The 17327-nt window shown below is 37.5% G+C and overlaps 1 protein-coding gene across 1 annotated transcript in view; it reads right to left on the reverse strand.

Annotated features, from left to right (window-relative positions):
• The window catches only part of afap1 (actin filament associated protein 1), a 71202-nt gene extending 57932 nt beyond the window's left edge, over positions 1–13270 (reverse strand). The window contains exon 1 of the mRNA XM_066720079.1: positions 13167–13270. Coding sequence (XP_066576176.1) covers positions 13167–13185 — 19 coding nt within the window. The 5' untranslated portion in view covers positions 13186–13270. The remainder of the gene's footprint in view (positions 1–13166) is intronic.
• Positions 13271–17327: the final 4057 nt, after the last annotated feature.

A 17327-nucleotide genomic window follows, 5' to 3' on the forward strand; every position in this document is an offset into this window, starting at 1 on the left:
AATAACATTTCCAACTACATCTAAAATGACAACCACTCCCGGCTGGAGGAAATAAATCAGGGGAATTAGAGTTAAGAACTCCAACCACACCTTTTATGACCTCCAGATACAGTAAAATAACATTGTTAATACAAGATTAATGAGGCAAACTTCATTAGCCAACATAAAGTTAATGGAAAGAGTTCTAGCTTTTATCCAGCGTATCTCATAACACATTTTGACTTATAAAATGTTGAACTCTGGGTGTTACACATCCTGTAATGTGGGCAGTACAATTAATACTATAATGCCTTACAAAAATACTTGATATTAAACAAGTTTAAAGAAAAAGTAGGTCACACACCCCATTTAATCTGAAAGAAAAATGTATATATATATATATATATAGAGCTAGATAGATTAGTTGAAAACTAGTAACTGTTAAAAACAGATCTATAAAACTTAACTGAGTAGTTGACATACATGTATAAAATTCTACATGGATGAACAAGCTGCTCTTGACATATAGAGTAGGAAATGCCTTTTTGAAAATTAAGGTCAAACTGACCCACAGCACCACAACAGTTAGGCCCAGACTCTTTAGAGACTCCCTTCACAGACTGAGGGATTTGCTGGCAAAGGGAGATACTTTGTACATGTCCTAACTCCTCTGCTCGGCAGACTTACAAACACACTCATCATTCTTACACCAAAGGTACAGTATCACAACAGAGGAAGTTCATAAGTAAAGTACAACATTCAGGGAAGCCAAGCAGATTATGAAACCATTTCCTAAAGAATACTACCAAATCAATTTATTACTCAGGATTAATTGCTATGGCCTCGTGCTGCTGAAGCCTGTTCTGTAAAACATGTCCATTTCGTTTGCCATTTAGAAATCCTTTAACTGAGGAATAAAACATCTGTTTTAAATAAGTGACGAAATGAGTTTAGACTCTTGAGTTTAGGTTCTTTGAACGTTTGGTTGGATTTGTGTCAGTCAACACACCATTCTCTTCACGTGTGTGAACACCTAGGGATTATCGGGCTGTTATTGTTGCTGAGCACTAATAACTTATTTTATTTGTGGCATAGAAACCAATTTATTAGCTAATGTCAGCTATGATATCTTGGAGCAGTGCAACTGTGGACGTCTTTTTACCATATGTCCCAGATTGTAATCCCCACATATTAGATTTCTACAGTTTTCATGGTTTTGACAACATACAGACATATACTCCATTCAGTGGTCTAAAATCGCTTATGTTTCCATTGACTGTGTAAAGGGAAAACCAGTGAATAAGGACAATGCTAAATTCCTCTCAGTTAATCTGTCTTCTTAATGGAATTTCTACCTTAACCAATATCACTTCAAGTTTAGTAGGTAGAAAGTAATATGTTTAAACTACAATCAGTGGCCTAATCAAAGGAAGTATAAAAGAGTTATAATATTCAAAACATCCTGCTTACAAATTGTAAGCCTGAATTTTCCAGATGTAAGAATACACTTTTACACAATAAGGCTAATTTTATACACAATCTTGTGTATACGTGACTAAAGCTGGATACAAAAACAATGTCTTGGTTATTTAAATACTTAATACAAAATCCTCCTGGTTTGAAGGACACTGTAGGAAACTGCTTTCCGCTGGAAGGGGTAGCCACAGGAGGCATTCAGAAAACTACTGAACTACTTAATTTGAACTTTTTGCTCACCACTATCTTCTCAGAAAGTCTGATTTGGTTCCCCTTAACAGAACACTTCAGTGGTCAAATCTCTGAGCATTAAAGCAAGGCTAAGCAAACCAAAAGTACTGAGGAATTCTGGGTGCTTACTCAGCACACAATGATACCAATAATTATTAGTGGGTTTCCTGCACTTCGAATTGTTGTTTTTTCATAATCAATAAAACAATTCACAAACCAGAATTGCATGTCTGTATAAATAGCTGTGAATCCAAAGTAAATTATTTTAAATGATCTTCTCTGTGGATGAACATAGCGTTCATACAAATTGGAAACTTTCAGTTATTTTTGTCCCACTGCATTATATGCTGCACTTGATACCTAATTGAAGCAGTAAGGGATATGTTCTTAATCATTACATAAATGTAAAACAACATATTGGACCTCTTTTGTATAATAACATATCTTGCTACATTTGTAACTGTTCAATACTTAGAACATTTTTCATTCAGTCTTTACTCACAAAACTTCAATATATTTTGTCCCTTTACATCTGTATTTATGTGCATTCAAATATTTAATGTATCAGAAAATGGAGAGTAATTTCTTCTTTTATCAAGTCGGTCTAGCATTTTAAAGCATTGTGTTGAAGTAAAGGCTATGAGGGTCAAGACTTTTCTGTGGCAGCTCTTTTTGCTGAATAAGTTGGAACTACAGAAAATATATAAAACAAAGGAATTTACAGTGTATTCTGTGTGAGGTGTTCACTGGTTCAGTGAAATTGAGGAAATCTTCAAAGTCATGATTGCAAAAATGATGTGCTGTGTACGCATATATGCTACAATGCACAAAACGCTTATCAGAGAAAATACACGGCATTCACTGACAATGAAAAATAAATATTCTATATTGGTTCACGCTGACAGTTTAGCACCAGGCAGCTCCTTCTTTTCACATCTGGCTGCATGAACAGTTTCTGTAGAAACAAAGCTTGAAAGATGGCAAATTTACAGTGCAGGAAGTTACATCATACATTTGTCATATTAGGTTTCCTCATTGAAGAGAATGATTTTGTCAGGCAATTCACTAATGTATTTCCTAAAGTTAAGAAGAAAAAACAGTCCTAATCCTCAAGAATAATTAATAGTCATGTTACCCTTTTATTTTATTTATTAATGTAGGCCTATGTGTGTATGTTTATATGCATATTTAATACATTTGATTAAGTTTTAATTAATAAAATTAACAATATAGTTTATGTCCATCATTTGTGAAGTACTCTGATAATTTATAACAGTATAAGAAAGTTTACAAATGAGAGGTGGCCATTCGACCCATTGTGCTTAAATCTGGAAGGGGCTCTAGATTTCACAGCCACACTTAATTCGGCCTTCCCACTATTCTGCTTTCATCCAAATGGCTAGCTATTTCTGCCAACCACCTTTCCTTAAACAACCTGCAGTGGGCATGCTCTTGGCGCACCATGTGTTTCGCCAACAATGATAAGCAATGAAATAATTAACTTAAACTCATATACATATACACATTTAACAGATCTTTATTATTATTATTTTTGCAACACTAAAGACATTACATTATGACAGAACTACCAAATGCAGTAATGAACTCTGGGAATTGTTTAGTAAGTCTGCCTCTTGACTTAAGGGACTTTGGCTTTTTCAGCTATGCATGCATTAAACTTACCCACGCACAGAGACAATCATGATTCAACCTCTATTCACTGCATGCAAATGCAAACCAGCAGCTGACTGTCTACATGTTCTAAACTTTACAGTGGACTAACACAGCTTACATCTTTGCAAGCCAAGCAAAAATAAATGCAAGATTCAAATCTAAGATACCATTTAAATAGTACTCAAAAGCTGTTTCATATAGACTACAGCTGTGCAAATGAGCCATACGCTCATATAGCTGGCTGGCTGACAAAATCTGACACCAATCTTGAAGTTTGATTAGCCTGCAGCACAAAATACCTGCTGTACAGTAAACACCTGCATTTGCTTCTCTTCAATCCATTTTGTACAGATGTTATGAATTTCCTGGCACTCCCCAGGAACTTTCAAAAGACAGACGCGCCCCTTTACTTTGACCTGCTTTCTGCGCCCCATATCAGTTCCAACCTAAAGCAATCCAAATATCTGAAATTGTGGTTAAGCACAATGGTATCTTGTCAACAGCCCCGCTGCGGCAGGCCTGCCCAAATTCCTTTCCCACTACCTTGATTTTTACAGCTTTAGGAGGAGTATCTTCACATCAGTCACTTTATATAGATCTATGTGGGTCGGTTCTCATTTTGACTGCAGTGCATAAGTGGTTTGATTAATGATTTCTAGGTTAAGGCATGTCAATTTCACATGCATTTCCACTTCTTGAGGGAACAGGAGGTCTGTTGTGGCCAGGATCCCAAAAGAGAATGTTTATCGTGAAATTCAGTGTATAATTATTCACAGCTTTTAATGTATGCTGTAAATTGATATAAACTCAACAGATTAGGGTTGAATTTAAATCAACACAGATTTGAGTGTTACTTTTGTTCCTGAGGAGAAAGAACACATGAACAGGAAGAAACTGTGTTCATTGTGAATTTCCTTTTATTCTTTAGGAATGATTAGTATGATAATAATAAAATACAGACACTTTTCATACAATGGCACCCTATTCCTCTTGTGCATGGCTGGAGGAATACTGAGCAAACATTTTAAAGTGAGAGAAGTCATCTCGCCCTAATTCACCATTCTTGTCCTCCCAGACATATTCTGTAGGATTGAGGCCAGAACTCTAAGAAGGTCATGCAATGATTTCGGTGTTATTCTATTTGAACCCTTTGCAGCTTTGTGAGGTACAGTAACTGGGAGACTTGCTATACAATTCCACCAAAGCTGTAATCTAGATAATCACAAAATGTACTGGCACAGCGCCCCTCGCAAAAAACAACTATGTAGCACACGCTCTCTGCTACTCTCATTTACCAACAGGGCGAGACCCATTTCTTATGAGAAATGTGGATGAAAAGGGAGGAAAAATAATTGGAGATTTAAAATGTATTAAAGTATGAAATGTCACCAACTCTTTGCATTAAGTTCAAAGTCCAAGCAGTGGTGCAACTATCATCTTCAGTAATGATAAGGTACCTGTGCCCTAAACACCACAGTAATTGAGCCCTGTTTTAGACATGACAAAGGAATAAAATCCCTGCTGTCTGTGTTGAGAAGATAAATCTGAAAGGTCAACCACAAATATGCATTCAAGACCAGTCAAAGAATCTTCAAAATTGTGTTTATAGTTTAAAACCACACATAAACTATAAAGTCCTTTTTGTCAGATTTCTGGCTAATTGCAATATATCATTGTGGTGGAAGCACTCCAGTAGGCCTAGTCAAAAGAAAAGCTTTCAGATCTTTCCTCTTCTAAGTTGTTTATAGTTCTAATTTTAATAGGCAGACAGAAGCTTTGGAAGTTATATTTTGTTTTGAAGAATACAAATAATGCCTCTTGCTTCAGTTGTCTCATTTACTTAAAGATCAAATTAATCCATCAAAAGCAGAACGTACCAAGTAAGGAAATACTGCTGTAAATCTCCACTGTATAAGTCAGTTCACACCAGTAACACAGTCTGATAGCTATAGTTTCAAAGTCATATGATTAAAAGAAAAGTTTGTGTAAACCTCAAAGGCCTAATTTGACCTTTTCTATTTGCAACCTGTGATTTTCATTATGGATTTATTTTACAGCTCTGAATTTGCCAACTCTTGACGTACATGGTAGGCACTCTCTTCCAGTGGATGACCAGACTTACTAGTGTAAGTGTAGTGTAATAATACGATTATTAAGACAGGCAGTGAAAATATTTAATAAAATGCCTTGAAAGATTTTGCTTTTCCAGTGGTGCTTGAACATTCTATGCAACCAAATCCATTAAATTCAATATACAGCATCACAGTTACTGAAAACCTTCCCCTGTGTGTTATATCCCACTATTTCAGTCGAATTACATCAGAAAATCACTGCACGCTGGATGAGAAGATCATTTTACCATTATCCAGTGTGACGCTAACAGTTGGCCCGGCCATAGCTTTTACAGTGTGGTTTGGCAGCTCCAGTCGTGCTTCCAAATATTCACTAAAGAATTGAGAAACTACAATTTCAAATAAGGTTACAGTGCTGGTCTCTCTCTATATTATAAAGGAGGAGCTGATGCTGAATGAGTCAAGTCTCTCTACTGGAATTTGAAGACCAAGCTCAGATCTTCAGGCGACAAAAATGGCACAAGACTTGGCCTAATGGAGAGGTTTGAGCGTATAACTTTACAAAAACATGAGTGACAACACTTGTTCCATTCTTTTGTCTTCAATAATATCAAGGCTTTCTGAGAAACCCACTGGCGGGGGTCATTTATAGCTCTCAGGTTGTAGTATTGCACCTTCTTGCTCGGATGATCAGGGAACCACAATGCACATTATGAACAAAAATAAACAGGGCTAGAGGAGGATATTTGGACCCACTGAGAGCTCCAGAATGAACAACAGGACGCTTTACTTTCCACCCCAATGTTGTTTCCTTTCAAAGGATGTGTCTGATCCCTGGGGAGATACCTTCTATTTTTATTATTATTATTATTATTATTATTATTATTATTATTATTGCAGATATGCTAAGATTGCATGGGTGAAAACTGCTGGGGGTCAGGAATGCTTTATTAAAAAGCCTTCAAGGTTGATCCTTTTAACTTTAGCAATTGTATAGACTGGCATTATCTTACTTTATTAAAAAAACATCTGACCAATATTCATGGTTCTAAAGCCTACTTTATTGCAGTTCTCTCGCAGCCCTCAATATATGTCTTCCTTAGCAATGTGATCTCAGCAAAGAATGTAGCAGAAACTGTTCATGTCAACAGTAAGACTTTCCTCAGTGAGGGAGAGGTAAAAACACGTGAGAGATATAGGTTGCCTTGGGACAGACTTTACAAGCAAGTAGACAAGAATGCACTGATCATTTAAAGATCAAGGCAGATGCAGCCTTTGAAAATATGCATAATAAACAGCGATACATTATCCAGCCATATGTATGGCTACAATCCTAGCCAGTTTATTAGCCTAAGAGGGTGAAAACACACAAAATCCTAGAGAAAGTAAATTACCAAGTAATCCTCTTCTTTTAGCCCTGCACGCCAGGAAAACAAACAGTGGGGCTTTTGTTCGTCCATTTGCAATAAGAGTAGTGGCACCATGGAAGTCAGGTAATTTTAAGTATCTCTGGCATGTGAACTTGGGGTCAGCAAAAGCTTTAGTGCATGATCACATATATGCAGGGGTAAGGCCATCCAATGACTATGCATTGCATAATTTGTATTGCATAATCAGAAACAATTATCTAACTATTGTGACATTGTGTCAGAACCTCAAAAGAGCCACCAGAGGATGTCTCAAAGCAAAGAGTTTGATATTGGAAAGTGGAAACACAATATTGGATGTTTTCCTTTACAGCCAAAGTGATAGTGGTGTGCTGCATTATGCTTCTGCTTTGGACTCTGGGAAGGTAAAGCTCACGAATTAATCATTAAAGTTTATAAACTAATTCACAACATGCATTAGGTATTGAGTTCCTCAAGAGCTGTGAAAGAGACACTTTCATGTGATACTATGGGATGTGAAATTAGTTTGTAATTGTGGCCATCCAAAGTTGCCAGAGATTAAAATCAATTGGCCAGTAAAGTCAACTGACCTCAGTTGCACTGGAGATGTATGGGACATAGAAGATGTGTTGCATTCCAGGACCAAACCTAGAGCAGGTCATGGCCTTGGCAGATGAATGATGGAGAACCCCACATGAACTTATCAGCTCCTTGACTCAGAGCATCGTGAGTAGGTTTGGCAGCTCAGAGTGGATTGTGCAGAGGAGTGTTAGAGAGGAGTGCTTTGTTATCTCTTGCAGGAGATTTGTTTTATGTTTTTTTAATAACCATTCTGTTCGACTGAGACACTCAATAGTCTTTATAATAGACCTATTGTGCATCTACAAAACATGGCTTTCTTTCTTTCGTAATACTTTCCTGCATAAATGTTTTAGCAAAAGTGACGGCACTGTGGCGGACAATTATGTCTGCAACTCCTTAGCATCACCTCAAATGTACCGGTTACTGCTGTTTAAAAGGTTTAAGCCTGCTGATTATTCTTCTGAAAGTGGTTCCCTAGAAAGTCCTACTCCTGAGGCACAACATTAAGTAACTGGCTTTCACTTTGATCTTTCGTTTAATTCATTCCCAGAACATTACCATGTGTTACCTTTGTGGACAAAGCATTATGAAGCCAAAAAGCTAATTAAAAAAGAAGAAAGTAAGGCTTTTATTGGAGGTCTGTCGTGTTTAATTAACTGGTGTCACTCAGTCTTAAAAGGAAGTAAGGAAAACTATCAAAGTGAGTCCGTGAGGTAATAGTTCTTAGTGGGTTTTTTTTTTTTTTTCGTACAGAGAAACTTAATTCATTGAGAAAGTAGGAACAAAGTTATTTTAAAAGTTTCCTATATGAGTTGTTTCCATGAATAGTCTGTAGCTGAAGAATGAAGACTTTCCAGATGTGTCGACCTACAGAAAAATGTACTATACAGAGTCGATGGGGGGTGAAAAACTAGCCTTTTGACAGTGTTTAGACCACCAAGAGCAACAATAATAAAAGGGGAGGACTGGAGTGAGTCTAGTATACATGCACCGTTCCTTCAGGTCATATTATTATTACATGTTGCAGATGTCTAAGGCTTGAAATACAAACCAGAAAAATCCCAAAGACCGTATGCTTTTATATACTCACCTCATAACATACATTTCCTGATCTGTACTGCAGAAGCGGGTCTTGCAATAATTACTAGGCCTATATTTCAGCATTTAAAACAACTAGCGCTTAAAACAGCACAGCAGGAAAAATACATTTCAGTAACTCCAAAAACATTACAACCAGCAGGGAAACTGCTTTGTGTTGTTTTATATATTTTGTAATTAAAACAGATGCAGTGAACTTAAAATATTTCTGGATTATTGGGAATGACATCTAAAAAATTAAACAAATAACTAAATTACAAAGGATATTATGTATTTCATTCACAAGCAATTTCCTCTTCTGCTACAAACAGAGTCTCCAGTTACACCATGTTTTGTCTGAAACCAGCTTAAGCAACAGGCCATGCCACTGACAATGCTTTTTTTCAGTGTTGTGATAATAAACAGACCCCAGGTCCATAAGTGTTCTACCAATAAAATCATGCAAAGTTGTTTTTTAAATTATTCAAATAAGCCAATTAGGACAGATAATGAAGAAATAATAAAAAGATACGGAACATGTTTCTCAACCACTACAGTATTAATAATTGCAAACACAGACATGGAATGAAATTAAGACAGACTCTTGTTTCTAAGTAACAGATAAAATAATTTGATTTATGGGGACAATAATGATTTTCTATAACATCATCTCATCTGCTTAACATCCCACAGACCATGATCTGTGGCCACAGTCATTACTCCCATGCTGTAAAATCTGGCTGAAATTTCACAAGGTATAGTAATCTGGAAAATGATCAATATTATTACTGGAACCAAGATTAAAAAAGGACTAAATATAAGTCATTTCCCAAAATATATTAACCAATGTCGAAGGTTTTATCTGCCAGGTTTCTCTAATGGAAACCAGTCATTTTCTTAAATAAAGCTTAGATCTTAGAAAATACATTGGAAAAGGCAATATATAAATATATATATATATATATATATATATATATATATATATATTTTTTTTTTTTTTTTTTTTTGGAGAAGAGCATCAATTGGAGTCCGGTCATTCCAGGCCTGCTTCATAAGGCAAATTACATCTGAATTACAAGAGAACTCTATGGCAAGACATCCATAGATCACTACATAGATGTAGATAATAATTACATTGTCAATAGACAATGATTTTCTATAACATCTGATCTGCATAACATCTATAGACCATAAACTGATATCCACACAGTTCATGGTAAATCAGTAAAACGTTTTTAATTAGGATCATTTGTTTCTAGTATTCTTTCTAATCTAGTATTCTTTGTTATTTTTATGTTCTATTTTGCAATTATATTATTTCCATCAACACCCATCAGCTGGTTGCTTTTCATGTGGGTTTGGGATATCACTCACCAGACAAGCACATTCACTCAAATCCAAGGCGAAAACCTAAATAATACTAAAATGGCCAGAATTTCAAAATCACTTAATGGAAAGCATCACTTTCCCATATCTGGCCTAGCCCTCCAACTACATGCAGGACACTTCAAATTAAGAGAAAACAAACAGCAACATCCCCTATACCTACACTGTTCTTTGAAGGATGACAACTGAGGCACTGGGTAAACTCCAGCTACATAAACACTGGCTAATTCACCACCCACGGCTGCCTTCTGGAGGCTCTAAACAGAAGAGGTTCTCCCTCTCCAAAACTGAATTGGAAAGTGAAAATAATCTTAAGAATTTTTGCTGTTGATGTTGGAACCCTGCACTTTGCCATTTGGGGTGATGCAACAGACACAGTTGTACGAAAGGAATGTTGAGATGTCTCCTGTAAATAGGATGATCGCCGGGTCTTATGTCTTTACGTCGACTCTTTTGTAGATTGTGATTGATGGGTTGGAGGAAGTCTTGTTTTAGGTCTCAGTGTCTTAAATAGAGCAAATGATCTCTTAGTCATCATGGGTAGAATGACTAAAACGAACAGTAGCTAGAGCATCACTAATGCCAGCTGAGATTATATTTATCTGTTGTATATAGTTGGTTCTCCTGCATGCTACCCTGCCTTTTCAGTCCATCCTATCACTGTCTGGGGGAAGCAATCTTTCATGAGGTGTGAGATTCAGCACATCTCTATGGATTTTTGGATTGGGGACTGTAGGCTAGTTACAAAACCAAAATCACAATGCTGGTGCACCATTGCTATTACATGTTTAAGAAAACCACAAAAATACATTTAGAATCGCACAAGCCCTCTTTGAATTGAGATTTCTGTGAGTTTCAAATTGTTCCTCTATGAATGGGGAAGTAACTTCAACAAGTATTAATTTCTAAACAAAGAAATAATCAAATAAACCAAATAATAAAAAAGACTACTATTACTACATCAAAAACATAATCTAAAAACATTTAGATAGCTCCTAAAGCTGTATAAATAACACATAATAATAACAACATAAGCCTATATTTTGCATGTTTCATATCAGAAGTCACCTAATATACAACCGCTAGTGTAGTCTGTGTTGTATCGAAGTGCCCCACCTCACAGGCACGTCAACTGGAGACAGATGTCCCCAACTGATGTCAATACAGCATACATCATTGATACTTTTAAGTTAATGGAACCATCTGCTTGGGGTCTCAGGCATTTGGATCAAATATCAGCCAAGACATGTTTGGTATATGGAAGCCAGATTGTCCATAAAAAGCTGGGCCCTTGTTACATACGGTCCCTTATGAACAATGTATTTCAATAAATACAACAAAAAACTAACTAAATATTTGTATTTTCACAAGTTCAGCTTCAGCAGAATCTTGTCATGCCTGTTTATTGTATGGGAAAGGGCTGTCACTAAATCAGTTTATTTGAGCTATAACATCTTTCATAATTCACAATGGAAGGCGAAATAAAATATTTATGGTACCAAAACCATTTCCACACATAGGCTATAATGTGCAACGTGATTTATATATAATATATAATGTGCAACATCGATTTTACTTTGTGGCTGGAATGGCACATATAAATTACTGGCAGATATCATTAATTTTAACTTTTGAGTAGTCTTAGCTAAAGTAAATCTACACAGTGTAACAGTTATAAAACTGACTGGAAAAACACTGTCTTTGGATTTGTAACACCTGACGTGTGCATGGTGGTGTTTTGTTTTAAATGTGTCTTCTTTTTGTGCATTATTGTCAGAAATCCAGGGTCACAAATTACAATGAGCAGAGCACAGGATGAGTCTTTCAGCATGGAGATTGTTAGTTGAGATCCCTGCTGTTTTATTTGTTAACAATGGCCACAAAATAATACAAGCAGCATTAGAGGCTGATGGCACACCCAAAGAACTTCAGGAATGGAATGGGCAACACTAATAGGAGACAATGTCTTCTGCTGAGTCCATTCCCACTCACAATGATGACAGCGGCAAACATCTGATACGTGCTTTGTGTTCTCCTTTTTGGACACATGCAATAAGGACATCCTATGTAAGGGAGTAAAACACAAAAAGCAGTCGCTAACCTCTCACCATTTTCGCCATTCCAGCCCAACCAAATTCAAAAATCTAAAACAAAGAGCCTCTGAATCATACAGCCCAGTTAATCAATTTATCCACAAGAATGACATCATGTGAATGCACTTTGAATGGACCATATCAGTTACCGAGACAGCAGTTCTGCATCTTCTCTGGTTCAGAGAAGGGTGATGTGTAACCTACATTAAGTTTTCTGTCTCTTTTTTATCCCTCTGCCAAGATTCAAACTTCCTCCTTAGAAAATCCACTTTTCAATATCCAGACAAGTATTATTTTAGAAGCAGAAACAGAGTACGTGTGAATACTTCAACCGCACATGCATGTTTCTTGGCTCTCTTATTCTATAATGAAGTGATATATGGTCAGATGTCACATTTACACTTTGCATACTCCAATACAAACATTAGGCTAATCCCACACGACTGGCTTTAAAAAAAAAAAAAAAACAGTTTTCCATCCTATTGTATTTGATTAATTTGATTTTTTCTGTATCAGTGCACACCCCCACATAGGGGACAGGTGACTCCATTATGTTACAACATCAGCCTCCTCCGTGTTCAGCATCCACAATCACCCTCCAGCCCCTCACATCAAGAGACCATTAGCCCCCAGTGACAATACATCATGTTGCCTTGTCCTTGTCACCCCAGTCCTTTGTGCTGCTCTTCAGGAGCAATATACACATGCATATAGGGACCCAATGGCAGAATGGATCATAATTTCGCTTATAACGTGTATCAACCTATTCAATCTCCAATATAATTAAGCTTAGAAAGGATTTTTCGTTTTTCTTTTTAAGATCAGTAGCAATAGTTCAAAACAATAAAACGTTTTCCTCCACTACATGTTGGAAGGCAGGAAATAAATCAAAAACACGATACACTGAAGTGACTGCCATTAACATCACTCCCATTGTTTCCATCCCAGCGCAGATCGTATAGCCCCAGGCGAGGCATTACACCAATGGACACACAATGATGAGATCTGCCTGAGAGAGATAGTAATATTAATTTACACACATTCATATCACAGACATCACAGTGTGAGCAATGCACACCTCCACCACAAGAAGAAGGGACAATGTGCAGCCTATTAGAAAACTGGGGTCATCCTGAACTAGTTTATGACCCGTTTTGTGTGATTATCTTTTTCAGTAGAAGCCAAAGGGGAAAAAAATGCATATGTACCTTTTTTGTGAATGTCCATTGTGTTTTATTCCCAGGGCTGGCCGTTTGTATTTCTTGTTTTCTGTCACTGAGCGGAGAGGGTTACAGTAACAATGCGGCTCAGTTTCCCAGCGCCTGTCTCTCCTGGACCAGATACAGGCGAGCTGTCAAAATGACTCATGATGGGCGGGAGGGGCAGCCAATCAGCGCTCCGGCAGTGCAGACGAAACACCAATAGCTGAGGAAAGGGGGCGGGCATATATCCTGCGAACGGGCTCCTCCGATGATTGACGTGGCGGAGGACCACTTAAAACGTAGCCGTATAAAACCCAGCCAATCCACTTGCAGTGTGTTCACGGCTCAACCCCAAACGTTACTTTTAAAAAATTGGCTTGCATTCCGGGGAAGCATGTTCAGTTTATGTTAAGCACAGTGATATAGCTCAAGTCATTTATTTTGTGTTTCTCCCGTTCTGTAGCATTGGCATTTGACTAGTTGAAACAGGAGAAAGTGCCGTATTAAATGTAATTCTGTGAATGTCGTGGGAGCAAACGTTTCCCGTCTGGGGTGATTTATTCGGAAGTTGTTCATGCTCTTGCAAGGACGCTTCACAGACAAGAAAGCCATTTGGACTGGTTTGTTTCTGTTCATCATGTGGAGGTCTGCTGTGATTCATGCCTTTTCTTAAGAGGAGGGATGTTTCAGTGTAATGTGCTGCAGAGCAGTCGGAGATCTTGGCAACTTCAGCTATGCCTTTGCCCTTGTCAGCTGTGAGAGGCACCATATGCAGAAATATCATTGCACATCCCCTGTTGTGCCTCAGCTGAACATTAATCCAGATGCACCTTTCTTTGTTTGGCAAATTAAACGTGCATTTCTACATACCTGAGTACAGGGGAGAGTGTAAAACAAATCACAGAAATGTTCTCCAGCACATAAGCCCATGAATTGTAATCCCGACTTAATTCTGTTGTTTTCCAAAGAGAGAGCTAATTTCTTTAAAACACACATATAATCATATGATCTGCACTCAAAAGAAATGTCTCTAAGTTCTAACTATATTTTGTTCAGTTTTCTTTTACTCAGGCAGATACTATGTCTGTTGTACACACCATTGCCAACAGGCGTGTTTACATGGCTGTTTCTGATCCGGATCAAATTAGGAGGTGATATAAACTAACAATATATTTCCACATTATTATTATTATTATTATTATTATTATTATTATTATTATTATTATTATTATTATTAATTATTATATCTTGTACAGATAATACTTATTTGGAAAAGGAACAGTGCAAATACTATAGCAGTCTCCATTCTACAATCTACAACTACAATCTGACAAGAAAAGACTGCATAGGTACTTTTTCGGTCAAAGGCAAAGGCGCTGAATGCTGATGCTGAAGTGTGTCCCATTGAGTGCTTTTAGCTTCACCCTACACCCTACACCCTCCTCACTCTGTGACGTCAGCACAACATCACGCCAAGTGTACACTCAACGAAGGATGTAGGAGCAAGTGCGCGATTTGGGACGCAGGATTTCGACAAGTATTATACCGTGTAACTTTTTTGGGGGTTTTGTTTTTTGTTCCTGGGTAGTAAGTGTTATTTCCAAATTGCTTATGCCTCAAAAGTATAGAAAATGCCTATTATTCCCCACAAACTTTGCTTTTGTGACCAGGACAGTGATATTTTGAAATGTACCTATTTCCAATGAGAAAACGGGTCTTTTCATTCACATAAAGTCAGAAAAAACAGAAGTCTTGAAGGCTGCCGACTCCTTATCTAGAGCTCTGACAAATTGTGTCATAAGGCCCAATTTGAAGTGCAGTGGTGGCATCAGCACCTTCCGGGGGTCCACCAGTGGCTCCCACTTGACATTGTTCCTTCAAGACTTCTTCGCTGTCTGTGGCAAAGGTCAAAGCCGGTGTCTTCGTCGGACCACAGATAAAGAAGATCCTGGAGTGCAATGAAATCCCCAAGAAGCTCACTAGTAAGGAGAAAGCGGCTTGGAACAGCTTTGTCGCAGTGGTTCGGGGCTTCCTGGGCAATCACAAGGCCGAAAACTATGTGGAGCTGGTTGAGACTCTGGTGAAGAACTACGGCACAATGGGCTGTAGGATGTCCCTCAAAGTCATTATCCTTAATGCTCATCTTGGTAAATTAAAGGAGAACATGGGAGCATACTCGGAGGAGCAAGGCGAGCGCTTCCACCAGGATATACTGGACTTTGAATGCCGTTACCAAGGACAGTATAATGAGAACATGATGGGAGACTACATTTGGGGGCTCATTCCTGAAAGTGATTTACAGTGCAATCATAAATCTCGAAAAACGACTCACTTCTAAATCTTTTGTAGTCATTTTTGTATTACTTTAGTATAAATACATGTTAATTTGGATTCATATATTGTTTTTTCTGACTTTATGTGAATGAAAAGACACAAATTTGCCCGTTTTCTCATTGGAAATAGGTACATTTTAAAATATCTCTATCCTGGTCACAAAAGCAAAGTTTGTGGGGAATAATAGCCATTTTCTATACTTTTGAGGCATAAGCAATTAGGAAATAACACTTACTACCAAGGAACACATATTGTGTTACATAGTGTTATCTGTACAAGATATTATAATAATAATAATAATAATAATAATAATAATAATAATAATAATAATAATGTGAAAATATATTGTTCGTTTACATCACCTCCTAATTTTGTACTACTTCAGTAATTATAGAAAAATTGTATATTATCTATGTATTATTTCTTTGATACATAATTTAACAATATCTACAACTGTCTAGCTAGCATTACATGACATTTATATACACCCGCTGCTGCCTTTAACGCACAGATTTCTGGGACTTCAGCGCTAAAACTCTTCCACATCAGTGCGCTCTTTTGTACACTCTGCCAAAGGGAGCATTGAAGGAGAAACAGCTCGATTAGGCTCCTTCACTCGCATCCTAGAGGATTGGGACAGCCCTTAAGATGGCCACCAGAGTACTTCCGCCCCGCAAGGGAAGGGAACAAGGGAACAAATGTGCGATTTGGGATGCAGCGCTGATCAAATGTCAGTGTAAATGCAACACTACTGATCGTGATCAAATGTTATGATGCATTTGATCTGGATCAGAAATGGCAGTATAAATGCACCTAATGAGGTACTGTTAATCTGAAATGGTACCTCTGTTAACCGTAGAGGATCAAGTTTCCTTTTATGCTCTAGAGGCAGTTCAGAGGAGAGCAACCAGACTTATTCCAGGTCTGAAGGGAATGTCCTACTGAGAGACTGAGGAACTGAACCTTTTCACTCTGGAACAGCAGAGACTACGTGGGGACTTGATCCAAGTCTTCAAAATCATGAAAGGCATCGACCACATCAAACTAGAGGAGCTTTTCCAGATCAGCAGGGACACACGCACCCGAGGACACAAATGGAAATTGGGCTTCAAGGCATTCAAGACAGAAACCAGGAGACACTTCTTCACACAGAGTCGTCACAATCTGGATCAAACTCCCCAGCGATGTGGCAGAAGCTGAACATTTGTGAACATTTTAAAATAGATTGGATAGGATCCTTGGATCACTTAGTTATTAATGGACACCAAACAAGCATGATGGATTGAATGGCCTCCTCTCGTTTGTAAACTTTCTTTTGGGTCTTATGTTTTTTAAGTTTTATTTGGAATACCTAAGCATCTGATTCTATCAAGTAGATCCAGCGGTTTCATTTCTACACCAACCGCAATAGTTACGACCTGGATGATCATTTTGCACACAGGATGTGTGTATTAATTCCTTTAAAGAACAAGATGAAGAACTTTTCCATCTCCCGTGGTTGTCACAGTCACCAGATTTCAGTTTAATTGAAAAGATGTAGATTATTTTGGAATGTGCTGTGTTTAAGATTAGCAACTATATTTTGTTCAGATTTCTTTTACTCAGGCAGATACTTTAATTCATAAAAAATATATTTAAGTGTATGCAGTGTTGGATTGCATCTACTGAAAACACCTAGACCAAATCAAACACTGTCCTACCTGAGAATTGCAAATGACAAACCTGTGCTCTATTGCAGTTGTTTTTTAAGTAGTAATTGTAATTTGCAATGCTGGTGTTTCAAAGATTTGTCCTGACCCATGTGTAATAAAAACAAACAAACCAAAAACGAAA

The sequence above is a fragment of the Amia ocellicauda genome, chromosome 13 (assembly GCF_036373705.1).
Source record: "Amia ocellicauda isolate fAmiCal2 chromosome 13, fAmiCal2.hap1, whole genome shotgun sequence".
In the NCBI taxonomy this organism is placed as follows: Eukaryota; Metazoa; Chordata; class Actinopteri; order Amiiformes; family Amiidae; genus Amia; species Amia ocellicauda.